Source organism: Alexandromys fortis, unplaced genomic scaffold, assembly GCF_014885135.2.
Source record: "Alexandromys fortis isolate MF-2015 unplaced genomic scaffold, M_Fortis_MF-2015_v1.1 scaffold_94, whole genome shotgun sequence".
Lineage (NCBI taxonomy): Eukaryota > Metazoa > Chordata > Mammalia > Rodentia > Cricetidae > Alexandromys > Alexandromys fortis.
Genome location: NW_026067979.1, coordinates 5,211,256 through 5,227,261, shown reverse-complemented (window position 1 = coordinate 5,227,261; position 16,006 = coordinate 5,211,256). Strand labels below are relative to the sequence as shown.

The 16,006-nt window shown below is 41.6% G+C and overlaps 1 protein-coding gene across 1 annotated transcript in view; it reads left to right on the top strand.

Annotated features, from left to right (window-relative positions):
* Positions 1-12,173, top strand: part of Htr4 (5-hydroxytryptamine receptor 4) — a 130,110-nt gene extending 117,937 nt beyond the window's left edge. The window contains exon 6 of the mRNA XM_050157920.1: positions 11,480-12,173. Coding sequence (XP_050013877.1) covers positions 11,480-11,567 — 88 coding nt within the window. The 3' untranslated portion in view covers positions 11,568-12,173. The remainder of the gene's footprint in view (positions 1-11,479) is intronic.
* Positions 12,174-16,006: the final 3,833 nt, after the last annotated feature.

The window sequence follows — 16,006 nt, the reverse complement described above, 5'->3', positions numbered from 1 at the left end:
GAGCAGGAGAAATTGAAAGTGTCACTTTTAACCCTCTAGGGCTGTAATTCCCATCTCTTATCTGATTAGCTTGATTACCCCATCCTCAACTGCAAGCCTTTTTATTAGCCTTCCCTGTGCTCTGTGCTGCCTTTAGGACCCTTAATCTCGCATTTAACCTCAGGATCTGCTCTGATTGCAGCATATGTGATCAACTTACAGTTTTCACCACGGAACTTCTTCCCTTACTACCTAGAGACAGCCAGCTCCTGCATCAATGAGGACGCTGAGCCAAACATTAAAATTATCCATATGAATCTTTAGAAGCTTATCTGATGTCTAGGACAAAATAGACGATGTATACTCTGTGGTTAGGGCTTCACTGTGTTAGGCTAAGCGACCAGCATCTGCTATTCAAGATGGTGATGCATTTTGCTTAGGACCAGCACTGTGATTTGTACTCCAACATTTGCCCAGGGGACATGGAGTTCTCAGTGTGAGAAAGATGATAGTCTCCCTGTCAAGGAAGAAACCAATGCAGGTAACCTAAGCCTAGTGGCCAAGTTGCCAAGGTGGTCTTCTCTTCTGAGGAAAGCCAATTTAAAGTATTAATATTTATGAATAAGACACTTTTGTGTTTCTATGAGTGCCTCCAAAAAGAGTGTGACATTTGACGTACTGTGAGCTGATTGTCTAGGACATCCTCCCTGTAACCGGCTACTCTCTAAACCTTGAACACAGTCTTTAGCCATTTCACAGCACCAATGTCCAAGACAGCTGTTACCGCCATGTTTGTCTGGGATCTGCCATAGTTCTGTCTCAGACTGATAGCCTTATACCTGCCTGTAATAAACATATTTCAACACACAAAAGGTAACACTGACCAGTTTAACATTTGCTCCTGTGCTCATTCAAAGTTTTCTATGCTGTCTGGGCAGGAAAAGGCCCAGGATTTGTGACTCTCTCCTGCTCAAACACTAAAAAATAGGTTTGTGGTATAGAGAGAATAGGACGTTGGATATGCAAGAGCTTATAGCATATTATTTGAAAATACAAATATGAATGGCAATTTCGACTGGTAAACTGCAGCTTCAACTTGATGTGGTTTTTAACATGACTATCTTTTCACCAAAAACTCAAACAAGTGAAGATATCAGGAAAACTACACTGCTAACTTAGGAAGGTTTACATGGAATATAGAAAAGCCATGTACTTAAAATTGTATAATTTTTGAAAATCTGAGCATTTTGTTATACCAGCATTTAAGTCTCATCTTAACATTTCTTTGACAAAAAGTGGCAAAGAAAGCCCATTTTGGTGTGTAGTTTAAAAAAGTATTTGTAAACATTCCATCATCTTCTGAGTTTCTTTTTCAAAAAGAAATATTATTTTCCCTAATACTTTCAGACATATTGCTCTCAAATTTTCTCAGTCATATGACTGATTAATGTTAGATCTACAAAAGAAATTATTAGGTGAGTTTCCGAGAAAGTATGCAGATGTAGTGACCCTCATCCTCGTAGAAACTCCAGTCCTGTAGCTTGTGGACCATGTGGAGAATCATGAATTTCCTCCAGGGAATCATAACTATAGACAAGGAAGGTCAGAAAAATATTTTCAACAAGATAATAGAAGAAAATCCCCAAACATATGTCTATCCTGCATAGACAGGATCAACAAAGAAACTCCTCATGGTATATAATAGTCAAAACACTAAATGTATAGAACAAATGAAAGATACCAAAAAGTAAAAAATATAAAAACCAAGTTACACAGAGCATCAGGCCCATCAGAATAACAACTGAGATTTTAAGTCTAGAGAGACTTTTAAAGAAAGAAGGATTTAGACTGACGATCTACAGGTTCTGGAAGACTATAGAATTTATATGGATCAAAACTATCAGTGATAAGCAAAGGATAAAGAAAAACTTTTCACGATAAAGGCAGGCTAAAGGAATGGATGCCCACCAAGTTAGCTCTGCAGAGGATACTGGTAGTAATATTTCAAACTGTAGAAAGGGATAAGTACATCGCCAAGAACTGAGTAGAAAAATGATATCAATGTTGGGTCAGTGATTAAACAAACAAAGGAAAACCAAGAAAACAAAGATCACAACATCAATAAAATGAAATGTGTTGATTCATCAACATGCATCTTTCAGTAATAACCTTGAACATTCAATGTCTCAACTTCCCAGAGACTGAAAAAAAAAACCCTCAAAAGATCTCCAGATATCCAAATAACTCTTGATCATTAAAATCACTGCTGAAGGTATCACCATCCTTGATTTCAAGTAACAATCAGAGCAGCATGGTATTGTCATGAAAATTAGACATAATGATCATGGAAACAGAACTAAATATCTAGATTAAAACCCAGGCTTCTACAACCATCTGATTTTTAACAAACAGCCACCAAATATGCATTGAAGAAAAGCAGCATCTTCACAAACGGTGATGGAAAACTGGATAGCTCTGTGCAAACAAAACTAGATCCTTATCTCTCACCCTGCACAAGATATGACTCTGAATAGATCAAGAACCTCAACAGAAGATCAAGCGCTCTGGATTGGTTAAATTAGGAAGTTGGGAATATGTGTTAATTTATAGACACAGGAAAAGACTTGCTGAATAGAACACCAATGGTACAGGAATTCCAACTGGCAATTGACAAATGGGATCTCATAAAATGTAAGAGCTTTTTTACAGTAAAGGACCCCATCAATCAAGTGAAGAGGCAAATAGAAAAAAAATTGCCCTTTAGAGAGAGGAACAATGTCTAGAATATAAAATGAACAAAACAAAGCAAAAACAAAACAAACATAAAAACCAAGCATCAAGAAAACAAATCATTCAATTAAAAAATGGGTCATGAAAATAATCAGAGATTTCTCAAAAGAGGAAACGAAAATGTTAAAGCAATTGTTTTTTGCTCAGCATCCTCAGCCATTAGGGAAATGTAAATTAAAACTACTTTGAGAAGATTTTATTAAAAAGACAATGTTGTAGGAAGCCCTTGTTTGTTTCCCAGCTACCCAGACTCCCGAAATAACCACACAGAAACTATATTAATTAAATCACGGCTTGGCTCATTAGCTCTAGATTCTTATTGGCTAACTCTTACATGCTAATTTAACCCATTTCTATTAATCTGTGTATCACCACATGGCTGTGGCTTCCTGGCAAAGTTTCAGCATGTCTGACTCTGGCTGGAGCTCCATGGCTTCTCTCTGACTCTTCCCTTCTTTTTCCCAGCATTCAGTTTAGTTTTCCCCACATAGCTCTGTTCTATCCTATCAGGCCAAGCCAGTTTCTTTATTAACCAATGGTATTCACAGCATACAGAGGGAAATCCCACATCAAGACAGTAAACTATGGCACGGATGTAGAAAAGAAAACATATTCACTGTTCATGGGATTTCAAACTGGTGGAACCACTACGACTATCAGTATGAATTTTCCTAAAAAAATTTTTAAAAAAAAACTGAAAATAGGTCTCCCACATGAGCACACCCCCAAAGAACTCTATGTCCTTCTACAGAGACACTTGTTCCGTGATTCTCTATTTTCAAATTTCTGGTAGATAAAAAAGAAAGTTGCACTGTTTTTATTAGGAAAGCATAGCAGTTTAGTGCCCAATATTTAAAAATTGTAATTATTTAGGCTGAGCAGCTAATATACATACATATCTTACCACCTAAGCTCTAAGTAGTATAATTAGATATTGAAATGATAGTAAATATGCTTATCCTACATTTTCATATTTTAAATACAATGCCAACATCTATAAAGCAGTGCTTTAAACACACTACACAGAATAACCATGTTGTGCAATGATCATACTCCACTCTCTACTAAGTCTCCACTGGGAACAACTGGATGTTCATGTAGGTTAAACCAAGCATCTACTAACCTTTCTGTTTTCTTTCTTTTTTTCTCCCAATTTATGCTTGACTCTTTCTCATCTGTGGCTGTTCATCTGTGTCAAGTTTTCCCCTGCTCTTCTGCAGTAGACCTGTTCCTGTCTAAACCCTGAGCGTGTCCTGCAAGGCTGTGTGAGTCTGTCCGGATCTGTCCATCCATTGCTTCATGTAAAACATAATCCGTGTTCATCCTCTGGCGTCTCTCAAGCAGGCTGAGAGTGTATAGGGGGAGGCCTACTAAGCCCAAGATGCCTTCTGCACCTGAAGGCCAAGGTTCATATGGGATGAAAGGTTTGTTTTCTACCTGTTAACTTCTCAGTGGAGTTTTTTGTTTCTTGACTTTGCAAATCTTATGGGAAATCTACACTGTGGTGGAGCTGAGCGCTAATATAACCATAGTTTTTATACCCATATAAAATGTTTTCTTATCTAGATTACCTCCCATGCCCAACTCTTTTTTTTTTTTTTTGAATCACCTTGACTGTAATGGGGCCTTCCCTCATGTACCTCAACAAATCATTATGACTAAATAAAGGTAATGTTTTAAGATGTTTTAGGTATACTTTGGCTATATGGAACTTTCTTTTTTTCATATAAAATATTGAAAGATACAGATATTTCACATACGCTATCTGCTGTCATGGCTTCCCCCATTGTCAACATCCCTCAACAGAGTGGTCCATTGATTAGAAACAAGCCTGAATTGATTTCTAATTTCCTGCAAGTCCCCATAGAAGACGTTAGTTCTCACTCTTGGTGGTGTACAGCCTGGGTTTGGACAAGTGTGTACTGATGCGTATCTACCATTGTGGCATTTTATAGAATTATTTCATCACTATACTAAAATCCCTGTGTTCTGTCTTTCAGTTCTTACAGCTTTACACTTGGAAGACAGATCTTTCTATGTCCATACTTTTATATTTTTCCAGAACTTCATTTGACTGGAATAACTCACTATCTAGCACCCATAGATGGGCTTCCTTAACTTAGTAATTTATATTTAAATTATTCTCATATACTTTTATGGAAATAGCTTATTCCTCTACCTCTGGATAATCATATTCCATTGCCAGATGTGTTACCATTCTGAAAGCTCAGTTACCTCAAAGCTTTAACAATTTTGAACAAAGCTGCTATAAACACCTGTATCTTCTTGCAAATGCATAGAGACTTCTGCAAATTTTAACATAATGACTTGCTAGCGTCAGAGTTTTTCGTATTTTTCCATGCATGTCATTATCTTGCCATCTGCAAGGTCAGTTATTTTTAATCCTTTTTCTAGCTGTATAACTTTTTGGTTGTATTGCCTTCCCTAAAACTTCCAGCATGGCACTGAAAAGTAGCAATCAGAGTGTATACTCGCATTGGTCCTGGTCTTAGCAGGAACTCGTGGTTTCTACCATTAAGCACAATGCTGGTTGCATGTGTTTGTGGGTGTTCTTCATTAAATTGGGAAGTTCCCTTGAGTCCCTGCTTACTGAAAACATTTACTTAGAATGGCTATTGAATTTTGTCAAATGCCCTTTGTGGATTTACCAACATGATCATCCATTTTCATTTCGTTTCATTTTGTTTTGTTTCTGATTTGGTCTGTTGATGTGATAGATTATACTGATTTTACTTACCATTCTTTTCATGCTGAAGATTGGACTCAGGTCTTATTCATTCCAGGCAAAGCACTCTCCTCCTGATACATGTCCCTAGCCTCATTGAATTTTCAAGCTAAATTTCCCTTGCCCACTATAAATAAATAAATTTGGGAACCTGGTCAGTCATGTTCATCAACGTAGACTATGAAACCCAATATGGACAAGTTCAACAGAACCAACATATATGGGCTGCCCACGCATGCTTCAGCATTGCCAGGGCATAAATTTCATACATTCATTCACAGTTCTTTTTGTACACTGTTAGGTTTTATTTGTTAAGACTTTCTTGAGGATTGTTGCATATATATATATTCATGAATGATGGCTACAGTCTCAATAAGGTTTGTACCCTAAAAGTTCACATGCTAGGATCTTGGGCCTCAATGTAACAGTATTAAAAGGTGATGTATCCTAAATTGGGGGATTAAGTAAGGCACCATCCTCATAAAGAGTTAACTTTTATTTCTAGAGGAAGTGTCAGATCTCATGGGACTGTTTAATTCCCAAAAGAACAGATTGCTATACAGTGGTTTCAGCTTTCAGGGCTCTTCCTCCTCCTCCATCTTTTGTCACATAACTATTTCTTTTGCAGTCCTTACCTTGTAGTGATGGAGGCCTAGGGTTGGCAGGGGCTTACTCAATGCCAGTGGCATGGAATTGGGACTTTCCAGTCCCTTGTATCATAAGCCAATTACATAATTTTCTAGGTTAACCCATTCTCAAAGATTTTGTTAGAGCAATACACAGTGGGTTGAGGCATTTTCTTTCAGCAGTGTCTTTGATTCCAGCAGTAAAGTCATGCTGGTTTCATGAAAAGACTCATTTAGGAGACAGTCTTTCTGTTTTTGTCTTTGGAAGGATACTGTAGATAAATAATATGATTTCCTTCCTCCACTTTTTAATAGAATCAACACTTCTGAGCTTGGACTACTGTTGCAGAAGGTTATTAGTCAGGAAACTTCATGGATAGATACGCCTAGTCTAGTAAACTGATATTCCATGTCAATTATCTCTGTGAGTTTTGGTATATTCTGTATTTCAAATAGTCTTTTTAATGTAGATTATCAAAGGTTGCGGGCATTGAGTTCTTGATTACCCTTCCAATGTCTATGGGGTCTGGAGTCACCTGCATCTCTCTTCAATGTTTGATGTAGTAGTCTGTGTCTTGGACTAGCTCTTAGTTTATCACCTTCTATTCACTTTTTCAGAACATGAACTTTTGATTTTATTATTTTGTCTTTATTGATCTTTTAGTCTCAGTTCCATTGAGTTATGCTTTGACACTTTGTTATACTTAGGTTGAATTTAGTTTTTTTACATATATGTAACTTAAATTTGTGTTCTCCATATACAAGACATGTGGTATCTGCCTTTTTGATACTGATTTGTTTAGATTAGCATAATGATTTATAACTGTCTCTGTTTTTCTGTAAATTTCAATTTTCTGACTGTCTAAAATTTCAGGGTGTGTACGTGTGTACGTGTGTATGTATGTGTGTGTGATTTTATTCCTCTGTTGATTAAACGTCTAAGCAGGTTCCAGTCCTAAGCTGTTGCAAATATACAGCAGTAAACATGGCTATTCCAGTATCTTCACCATATGCTGACTGAGATTTCTTGTGCTTTCTTTGTGTATACACCCAGGAATGGGATAGCTGGACCATATGGTAATTCTATTTTTCTTGCTGTTTCTAAGAAACTCTATGATAAATTCCATAGTGGCTGCACAGTTTTACGCTCCCAGCAGTTTTGAGTGGTAGCTTCTCCTTCCCCCAGCTTCATTAGCATGTGCTATCACTTGTTTACTTGATAGCCACCGTGCTGATTGTGACATGAAATCTCAAAGTTCTTTTTGTTTCCATTTCCCTGGTAGCTAAAGATGTTAAACATCTTTCTGAGCACTTATCGATCACATGTGCTTCTTCTTTTGAGAGATGCCTACAGACAAACCAGCTGTTTGCTGGTCAGATGATTTGGGGGTATTGCTATATAATTGTTGTGATTCCTTATAGTAACATCTTGCTTAATGTGTAGCCAGTAATATTTTTTTCCATTTTATAGTCTGTCTCTTGACTCCTAGAATTGTTTCCTTTGCTATGCTGAAGCATCATAATTTCATGTAACCCAATTTTTCAGTTTTTATTATTGTTATTATTTCTTGTGCTACTAGAGACAGAAAGTTCTTGTCTATAGCCTATCATTTAGGGAGACTGTCCTTCTGGAAGGTGAATGCCACAAGTATTTCTCAGCTCTCCCTAACTATTTCCTGGAACTAATGAGTGGAACTAACAGAAGTTGTTCATCCCCTCCCTATCACTCAGTTAGGCACTTGGCTTTTCCTCATGGCCAACTGTAGGAGGAGGTTGCTTGTTCTCCCGGCTGCCCAGAACCAAAATAACCACACAGAAACTGTATTATTTAAATCACTGCTTGGCCCATTAGCTCTAGCTTCTTATTGGCTAACTCTTACATATTAATTTAACCCATCTTCATTAATCTGGGCATCACCACAAGGTCATGGCTTACCAGCAAAGTTTCAGCACATCTGTCTCTGGTAGCGGCTCCATGGCTTCCCTCTGACCCCGCCCTTTTATTGTCAAGCATTCAGCCTAGCTTTCCCTGCCTACCTAAGTTCTGCCTTGCTATAGGTCCAAAGTAGTTTCTTTATTCATTAATGGTAATCACCAGAGGGGACTCCCACATTAGCCAACCTTGTTCAAACAACAACAACAGCAGCAACAACAAACAAACAAAACAAAACATGTTTGAGCTCTCTCTCACTCCCTATCTGAAACTGCTGGATCTCCTGGTTTTTTTTTTTTTCTCTACAATGATGCTCTGAGCAGCCAGGCCTTCCCACCCATAATGGGTCCTTGGACTTTCCAGTACATTCCATACCTCTGCTTTGTGCATTTGGAGTTTGGCCCAGGGACCTGCGTTCAGTTACATGTCTAAAAAGAGTTGAGGGTTTTATTATTTATTTATTTAAGTTTGTGAAGTTTTTCACTTGTTAGAATAGAACCACAACATGGAAGGCAGGGAGAGCATTTTCCCCCCAGTTTTATAAACAATGATTTTTTAAAAAATTAAAAGAGTATTATATCTATAGAGAATAGAAATAGCTTAGAAAACTGTCTTATGTTGGTCCATTGCCTCCTAAAGTTAATATTTCATATAAACTTGGTACATTTATCAAAACTAGATAATTACCATTGACCATTACCCCCCCCCTTCTCTCTCTCTCTGTTCTTTTGGTTTGGTTTGGTTTCTCTGTGCAGCTCTGGCTGTCCTGGAACTCACTCTGTAGACAAGGGTGGCCTTGAACTCACAGAGATCTACCTGCCTCTGCCTCCCAAGTGCTGGGAACTCTATGAGCAACAGCTATGTCAGTTCCCCACCTCAGCTTCTCCAGGCCTGGCAGAGGGCCCAAGCCACAGTAGGTCCACAGGATGCATTTTAAAATGAGTAGTTGGGTTAATACATGTCCAGCATTTAAAAATCTTCTTTCTTTTTTCTTTTTTTCTTTTTTTCTCCTTCGAGACGGGGTTTCTCTGTTTTGGAGCCTGTCCTGGAACTAGCTCTTGTAGACCAGGTTGGCCTCAAACTCACAGAGATCTGCCAGCCCCTGCCTCCCAGGTGCTGGTATTAAAAGCGTGTGCCACCACCATGCGGCAAAAATCTCATTTCTTCATAAACATTGGGGAAAAAAAAAAAAAAAACACCTGCCCCCGAAGTATCTGGGATTCCAAGCAACAGGGCTCCGATCTGCTTGAGTGTTTGATCTATTTAAATGGAGCTGCTCTTATTTTGCAAGCATCTTCAGGGACAGTGTGCAAGGGCTGTTGCCCAGAGGAGGCCTGAGGCCCTATGTACTAAAGTCAAAGCATTTCCCGGTGGTGCCAAGCCAGGCAGGGAAAAGCGTTACTGTGATGCTATTAATTATTGCTCTATCCAGGCTGCTCCAAGTTTGATACTAATTGCTCAGTGAACAAATTGCAGATTCAGGTAATCACCAAACCTAATGTGGCTCCTGTCATGTTTGAATAAATTAATACAGAGCAGACAGCTGTTTCTAGGCTGCTTGAGAAGCAGCAATGACTTTTCCCAGGTCATGAATCTCAGCAGATGCAACCACCCCCTTGCAGGGGTTGGTGTCTCCCAGGTCAGCCTGGCAGTTAGGTCTCACACCAGAGCTTGGAGGCCTTGGGCATGCTGAGGGATGACGACCCCTCCCTAGGTGTGCCATCTCATCTGGTGTGCCATCTTGAAAGTTTCCTTCATCCCTGTGATCTGTTAGCAGCAGGCAACACACGCGTCAGTTCCTCGGGAATGGGATTCTGCACTAAACCAGGAATTAAGTGCTGGGTTCAACTGGTTCAAGTCCTGCTCTTAGACGTCTTATAACCAGGTTATTGCTGTTGCTTATTATTCAATATCTGGCTGTCATTAACAAGAGTTTGATCGTAATTTTCTCATTTAATGGGCACAACTTTCCAGGAACCTCAGAACAATTCACACAACAAATGAGAGGCAGAGTTAGGGTTTGGACCCAAGCATTCTGCCTCAAGATTTCTTAACTACCCCTACATATACTTCTTATTCCTAACTATTCCATCCCACTTCAGCCTTAGGAAAGTCACATCTTCTAAGCTTGATTTTATTCACGTGTGAAGATTCTGCCACCCACTATGTGCCCAGCTGCTTGACAGATGTGAATTTGACCCTTACCTCAAAGGTGTCAGGTACACAGGAATAGCTGGCTTGGTCAGCTTATACAACTAGCTGATGGAGAGTTCGATTTTCTCTCAATACTTGTTCAATCTGAGGAGGTATGGATGCTCACAGGTATGCCTGCAGGCAGCTGGGGTTTGGGCCTTCTAAGTCTGGCAGGCAAAGAAAGCATGCCACCTCCTTAGCAATTAGCAACAGTCGGTTCAGTTCTGGAAGGCAGCGAACATCTGTGGTCACAGCCTATTGTTTTAGGACTCCTAGGACTCTGTGGCTAACAACTCCGAAGGAGGTAACCTACTCGTAGCACTGGGATCCCCAACTTCATAACTTTTATGAGCATCTGTTTACAGACAGGCAGACAGACAGACACACACACACACTCACACACTCAAACACACATAAACACTCACACACACTCACACTCTCATACATTTACACACACACACTCGCTCTCACACACACAAACACACACGATCCTCCTTCACACCATGTGCAGGGTAGTCAGTTGGTATGGAGGCAGTTGAATACTCAGGAGGGGGTGTAAACTGTAAACAATCCCAGATGGGATTTTTTTTTCCCCAGAGAGTACAGATGAATGCCCCAAGATGGCAGCTGCTTGGTTTGAAGGACAGTCCCTCAGAACACGAGTTGTGTGCATCTTCCCTCCTCAATCAAGGTCACAGGGTGTAGTCTGGGATCAGAAACCACAACAGATAGTTGATTAACATTTTAGCATGGGCACCAGAAAGCTACTGTAAGGGCTTATTCAGGTCTAGTTTGTGACTGTCCGCAGGTTTATTCTGACAAGGGGCACAGGAACTGCTTTGGAAAAAGGAATCCGGGTCCTTGCCCCAGCTCTATCATTTGCTCTCTGTGGAACCTAGGGCTCTCTCCCCTAGGATGCTATTCCCCTAGGATGCTATTCCCGTAGGATGCCATTCCCCTAGGATGCCATTCCCCTAGGATGCCATTCCCCTAGGATGCCATTCCCCTAGGATGTCATTTCCCCGCCTTTAACTTAGACAATCTAGATGGGTGCTTTGGTTTTCCCTCTCTGTGTAGATTCATCCCATTCCATCCCCGCCTCTTTATTCCTCAAATGCATTCATAAAAGGGTCTGGAGAGGTGACAGGGTGCCTCTGATCCCTTTGAAGGATGCCTGCTGAAACTCTTCTGCTTTCTCGCCTTCCTCCTTAGGTACACCGTTTTGCACAGTAGACATCACCAGGAACTGGAGAAACTGCCCATCCACAATGACCCAGAGTCCCTGGAGTCATGCTTTTGATGGACGACATGGCTTGCCATCAGGCTAGCCATTCCCATTCATGTCTGCATGAACAGGACCCCCTGGACACACTCTTGACCCTGGTCATCACCAGTGACGCATGAAGTATGGGGTACCAGGGCCCAGTGAAGATACACGGAAGGTGGTGTTGAGTGGAACCTGGATCCAGCACGTCAAGGACTTCCGAATTGTGTGGGGACTTCAGGCATCGTCAGACCCAGAGTCGTACCAGAGTCCGAGGGGCAGCTTTCATTGCATACTGACATGAGGACAGTCTCTGCTCGCACCTCTCCAGGGACAGGAGCTCACTACCTCCTAACGCAGCCCCTTCTGTGGTGGGAATGCTCTAATCATGTGGAAGCTCTGTCGTTCATTGGCACACGAGTCTGCTGTGCTCTAGCTTCTGTCAGGACAGAGCGGTTCGATCTCCTCTTCCTGTCAGAAAGCCTTAGATATTGGAAAGAAATGACCCACCTCCCCCCACCCACCCCTTAGTCTTCTCTCTCAGTGAAACACCTTCAGTTCCCTCTTCTTTCCAGCAGTCTTCTGGACCGCTTTGCTGGGTCCAGATGTCTGTCCAGAAGCACTGAAGTACTGACATGAAGGGCGTCAGCAAGTTTGGTTTACAGCTACAAACATTTTCTTTTCCTTCCTTCTTTCCTCTCTCCCTCCCTCCCTCCCTCCCTTCCTCCCTCCCTCCCTTATTTCTTATCATAGCATACTACTTGAGGTAATAGTCCCCCCCCCAGGACAGATTTTAAAGACTCTGCTTACAGTTTGCCTTTGGATCCATTACCAAAGGACCTCTATACAGCTTGTGTGTGTGTGTGCGTGCGCGCATGCCCATACATGTACATGTGTGTAAACTTGTCATTTTCGCACTGGGTTCATCTGGAATGAATCTTTGTTTGCTTCCCTTCCATGACATTGAACCTGGACCCTTATTGCTATAGATGCTGACAAGGAACCGTCACAACTCAAAAACTGAGGGGTGGGAGTAGGGGACTGGAAAGATGGCTCGGTTTTTAGGAGAACAACACTTGATACTCTGGCAGAAAACCCAAGTTTAGTGCCCAGCATCTACATAGTGGCTCATAACCATATGTTACTCCAGTTCCAGGGAATCTGACACCACTCCTGACTGCCACAGGCTCCTGCACACACATGGTACACAGACATACACTCAAGCACATTCAGCCCCTCCCCTTGCCCAACACAGTCACACACTCTAAGACAAACTAAAAAAAAAAAAAAAAAAAAAAAAAAAAAAAAAAAAAAAAAAAACCAACAACAACAAACATTAAGGAAGGAAAGTGACTTGCTCCCATGGAGACTGTCTTTTAACGATGGTCAGGGTCCTGTGTTGAACAACCTAATAGTCTAGTCCTAGGCCACTTTCCGCTTTGAGCAAAGAACAAACCCATCTTTCTGTCATTGAACCCTAGCTTTGCTTCCATCTTACAGACATTTTGCAGAATGCTGTTTGTTCTAAACCCAAAAGATATTTTCTCTCCCATGCTAAATCTGTCATCACCTTCTTTGTCTTGGGTAAGTTATGTCTTTGAGAGAGAGAGAAGACTTGAAGCTCACAAGAGTTTTTCTTTTCTTTTTTTTTTTTTTTCTGCTGACAAGGACCAGTTTGATTTACTGCTGGTGAAACTCGGGGAATGGGGAAGGTGGGCATGGCCTGGCATCCTTAGGTGGCACACTTTAAGATCAGGATGTGTCCGGAGCCTCAACCAAAAGTTCTCCTTGCCCTGTTCTAACCCCTCATTCTTTCTCCCTCTTCTCTTTCCCACTCTTCCACCATTCTCACTTCTTTCTCCCCTTATACTTTTTTGAGACAGGGTTTGGCATTGCCCAGGCTGGCTTCAAATTCACTGTGTAGCTGAGGCTGAACTGAACTCCGGCTCCCCCTACCTCCATCTTCCAAGTGTTGGGGCCACAGGTCTCAGTCATCATATCAAGTTTTCCTTGCCTTTCTATTTCCTGTGCCGTTCCTTCTTCCCCTGTGATGACAGGTCACAATGGCATCTTTGTCTCTGAGAAGGATGGTCATCCCCTACAAAGCAATGAAGTTAAACCCTTTAGATAGAGATCTGAGTCCCTTTCTCTCTTTACAAAACAAAACAAAACAAAAAAACTGAAGAAAGGAACTAGGGACAAGATGACCTGGTGATAGACCAAATGCGAATCCATGGGACAAGACTGGATTCATTCTATTACAGCATTAGTTCCATCCATGGCTTCCAGGAATCCAGACAATCCAGACAGCTTGAGGAAGACGCAGAAGACATACAGCAGCCCAGGCTTCAAGGAGACCCAAACCTGTCCTCTTCCTAAAAAGTCCTCTTTCAGGAAGGCTGCTGTTAAGATGAGATAGGAAAGAGGAGGCTGTGGTCCAGTTACTCTGGCCAGATGAACACTGGCAACTACTTGGATGTTTAATGAAGTCTGTCTCCATGGCAGGGATAAAGGGGTTGATTCACTGTGTTTCTCTCCATTTGACTTTGCAGTCCAAAGAAATGCCCAGTTCTGAAGATCCCAGCCCATTTTGCTGGGAGTCAGAATGATCCAAGGCTCAGAGATCCGGATGAAAGGAAAAAGGGCATGTTAGTTTTTTTCTTTGCCCAGGAGCAGACTTGGCAAGGCCCAGTCTGAGGCCCGGGCCTTGAAGGAGTTAAGGCTTCAGTTCCTGGGAAACCAGTTTCCCCTCTGAAGGGCTGTGGTTATCAGTCCTAAGGCAGCTGCAGCTGCGATAGCCTGTGTTTTCTCATCAGCATTGACTGATTTAGCTGTCTGTCGACCTTGACCATTCTCCCTCAGAAAATAGGATACAAAAGATGCTTTACTTCTTAAATAAGCTTGCTTGGCGTAAGACACAGCTTGTGCAAATCTTCTCAGTCCTGGTTTTCCTAGCTTCTCTTCTGGCCTTCCGACTTAGAAGGCTGTCACTGAAGAACAACCTGCTGGTCCAGGTCACCAGCCCTCTCCATTAGCAACTAGAAAGTAAAAGAAATAAAACCTACAATGTATTGGTTAAAACAAATGAACAAAACCAACTTTCAGATTTCAGCTTCGCCTCTCAGTAACATTTCCACTTCCTGCTTGCTCTGCCCTGAAACAACTGTCTGGGAAATGGGGTAGGGCAGGGGCATTGTGGGTAGGTGAGGGAGGGGACTCAGTGAGAGACCAGAGAGCGGCAACAACCAAATTATCTTCAAGTGAGAACAAAGTGTCATCCTGTTGCTGTGCTGTCCAGCGATTTCTCTTTGGCATTGTGGCTCTCTTAGGTGAGCGATGCAAGGTGCTTTTCTTTCCCTCTTTCCTGCAATTGGCTGTGCTCAAAAGCTGCCCCTAGGAGGAAAACGTTTTTTGCCCTTTTGGGCCAAAAGTGGACTCTTAGCACTAAGAATTGGATTTGAACGTAGGCAGCACAGGGACAGACTTGAAGATCTGGGTTCAGGCATACTGTTGCTGTGATCTCGCAGAACTTGCCTCGCTCTATTCTGCGAAATGCAGACAGTCTCTGAGCTGGCTGGATCTGTGTGAACATCCCAACATGGGTCACCAAAAGCCACTGTTACAAGTTTCGCTGAAGACATGCTTTGCCTGTACTGTTAATTACGTTAACATCTTCATTTCACTTACAGGAATTTAGTTTAGAAGGAAACGCTTTATCAGACCCAAAATAGAAAATCAGCTTTATTTGCTGTAAATAGAAAGCAGCCATAGAGATAAATAAAAATAACACCAAGCTGTTACATTCTAACCAGATGTCAATACTCAGAGCATGTCCCCTGCCTCTTCATGTCCCAGGAAGACAAACATGTGCTGGTAGGGTCTCCCTATCTCCTCTCTGGGAGTTGGAAATATCGAAAGAATTTAAACTGAATCCCAAGCTATAGGAATTCATCCACTTAGTACAAATTACATTCCATGTTTTTGGAAACAAAGATAGAAGGGAAACAAATTGCTTACTATTTTTATTAGCGTTATACTTAATCCAGGTTGCATCTCCTTTACTCTAGCTCCTTCTGAACTTAATGAATAGCAAGACAACAGCAAGAGAAGCTAACTAACAAACTCCTTTCCACTGGGCACTTGGTTAAGTGCTTTGCATGGATTTTCTCATGAACACCTTTACTGCAAGTACCAAAACTACATCCCACTAAAAATGAGCAAACCTCAGCAGAGAAAACATCTGGTGACGGACCTGACAAGTATGGATGTGGAACGGAGGCCCGGGCCTCCCGATTCCGTAGTCCACCATCCTCAACACTCCCAATGGCCTTCAATGGGAGGATGCACTGAAGTACTGGGCTGTGGTAGGAGAGAGCAGGGGACAAGCTCTTTGTTCCCATGGCCCACGTCCCTCCCCTATCACCTAGGGACCCAGAGCTGTGCCTGCTCTGGTCTGAGCTCTGCCATTCACTTGC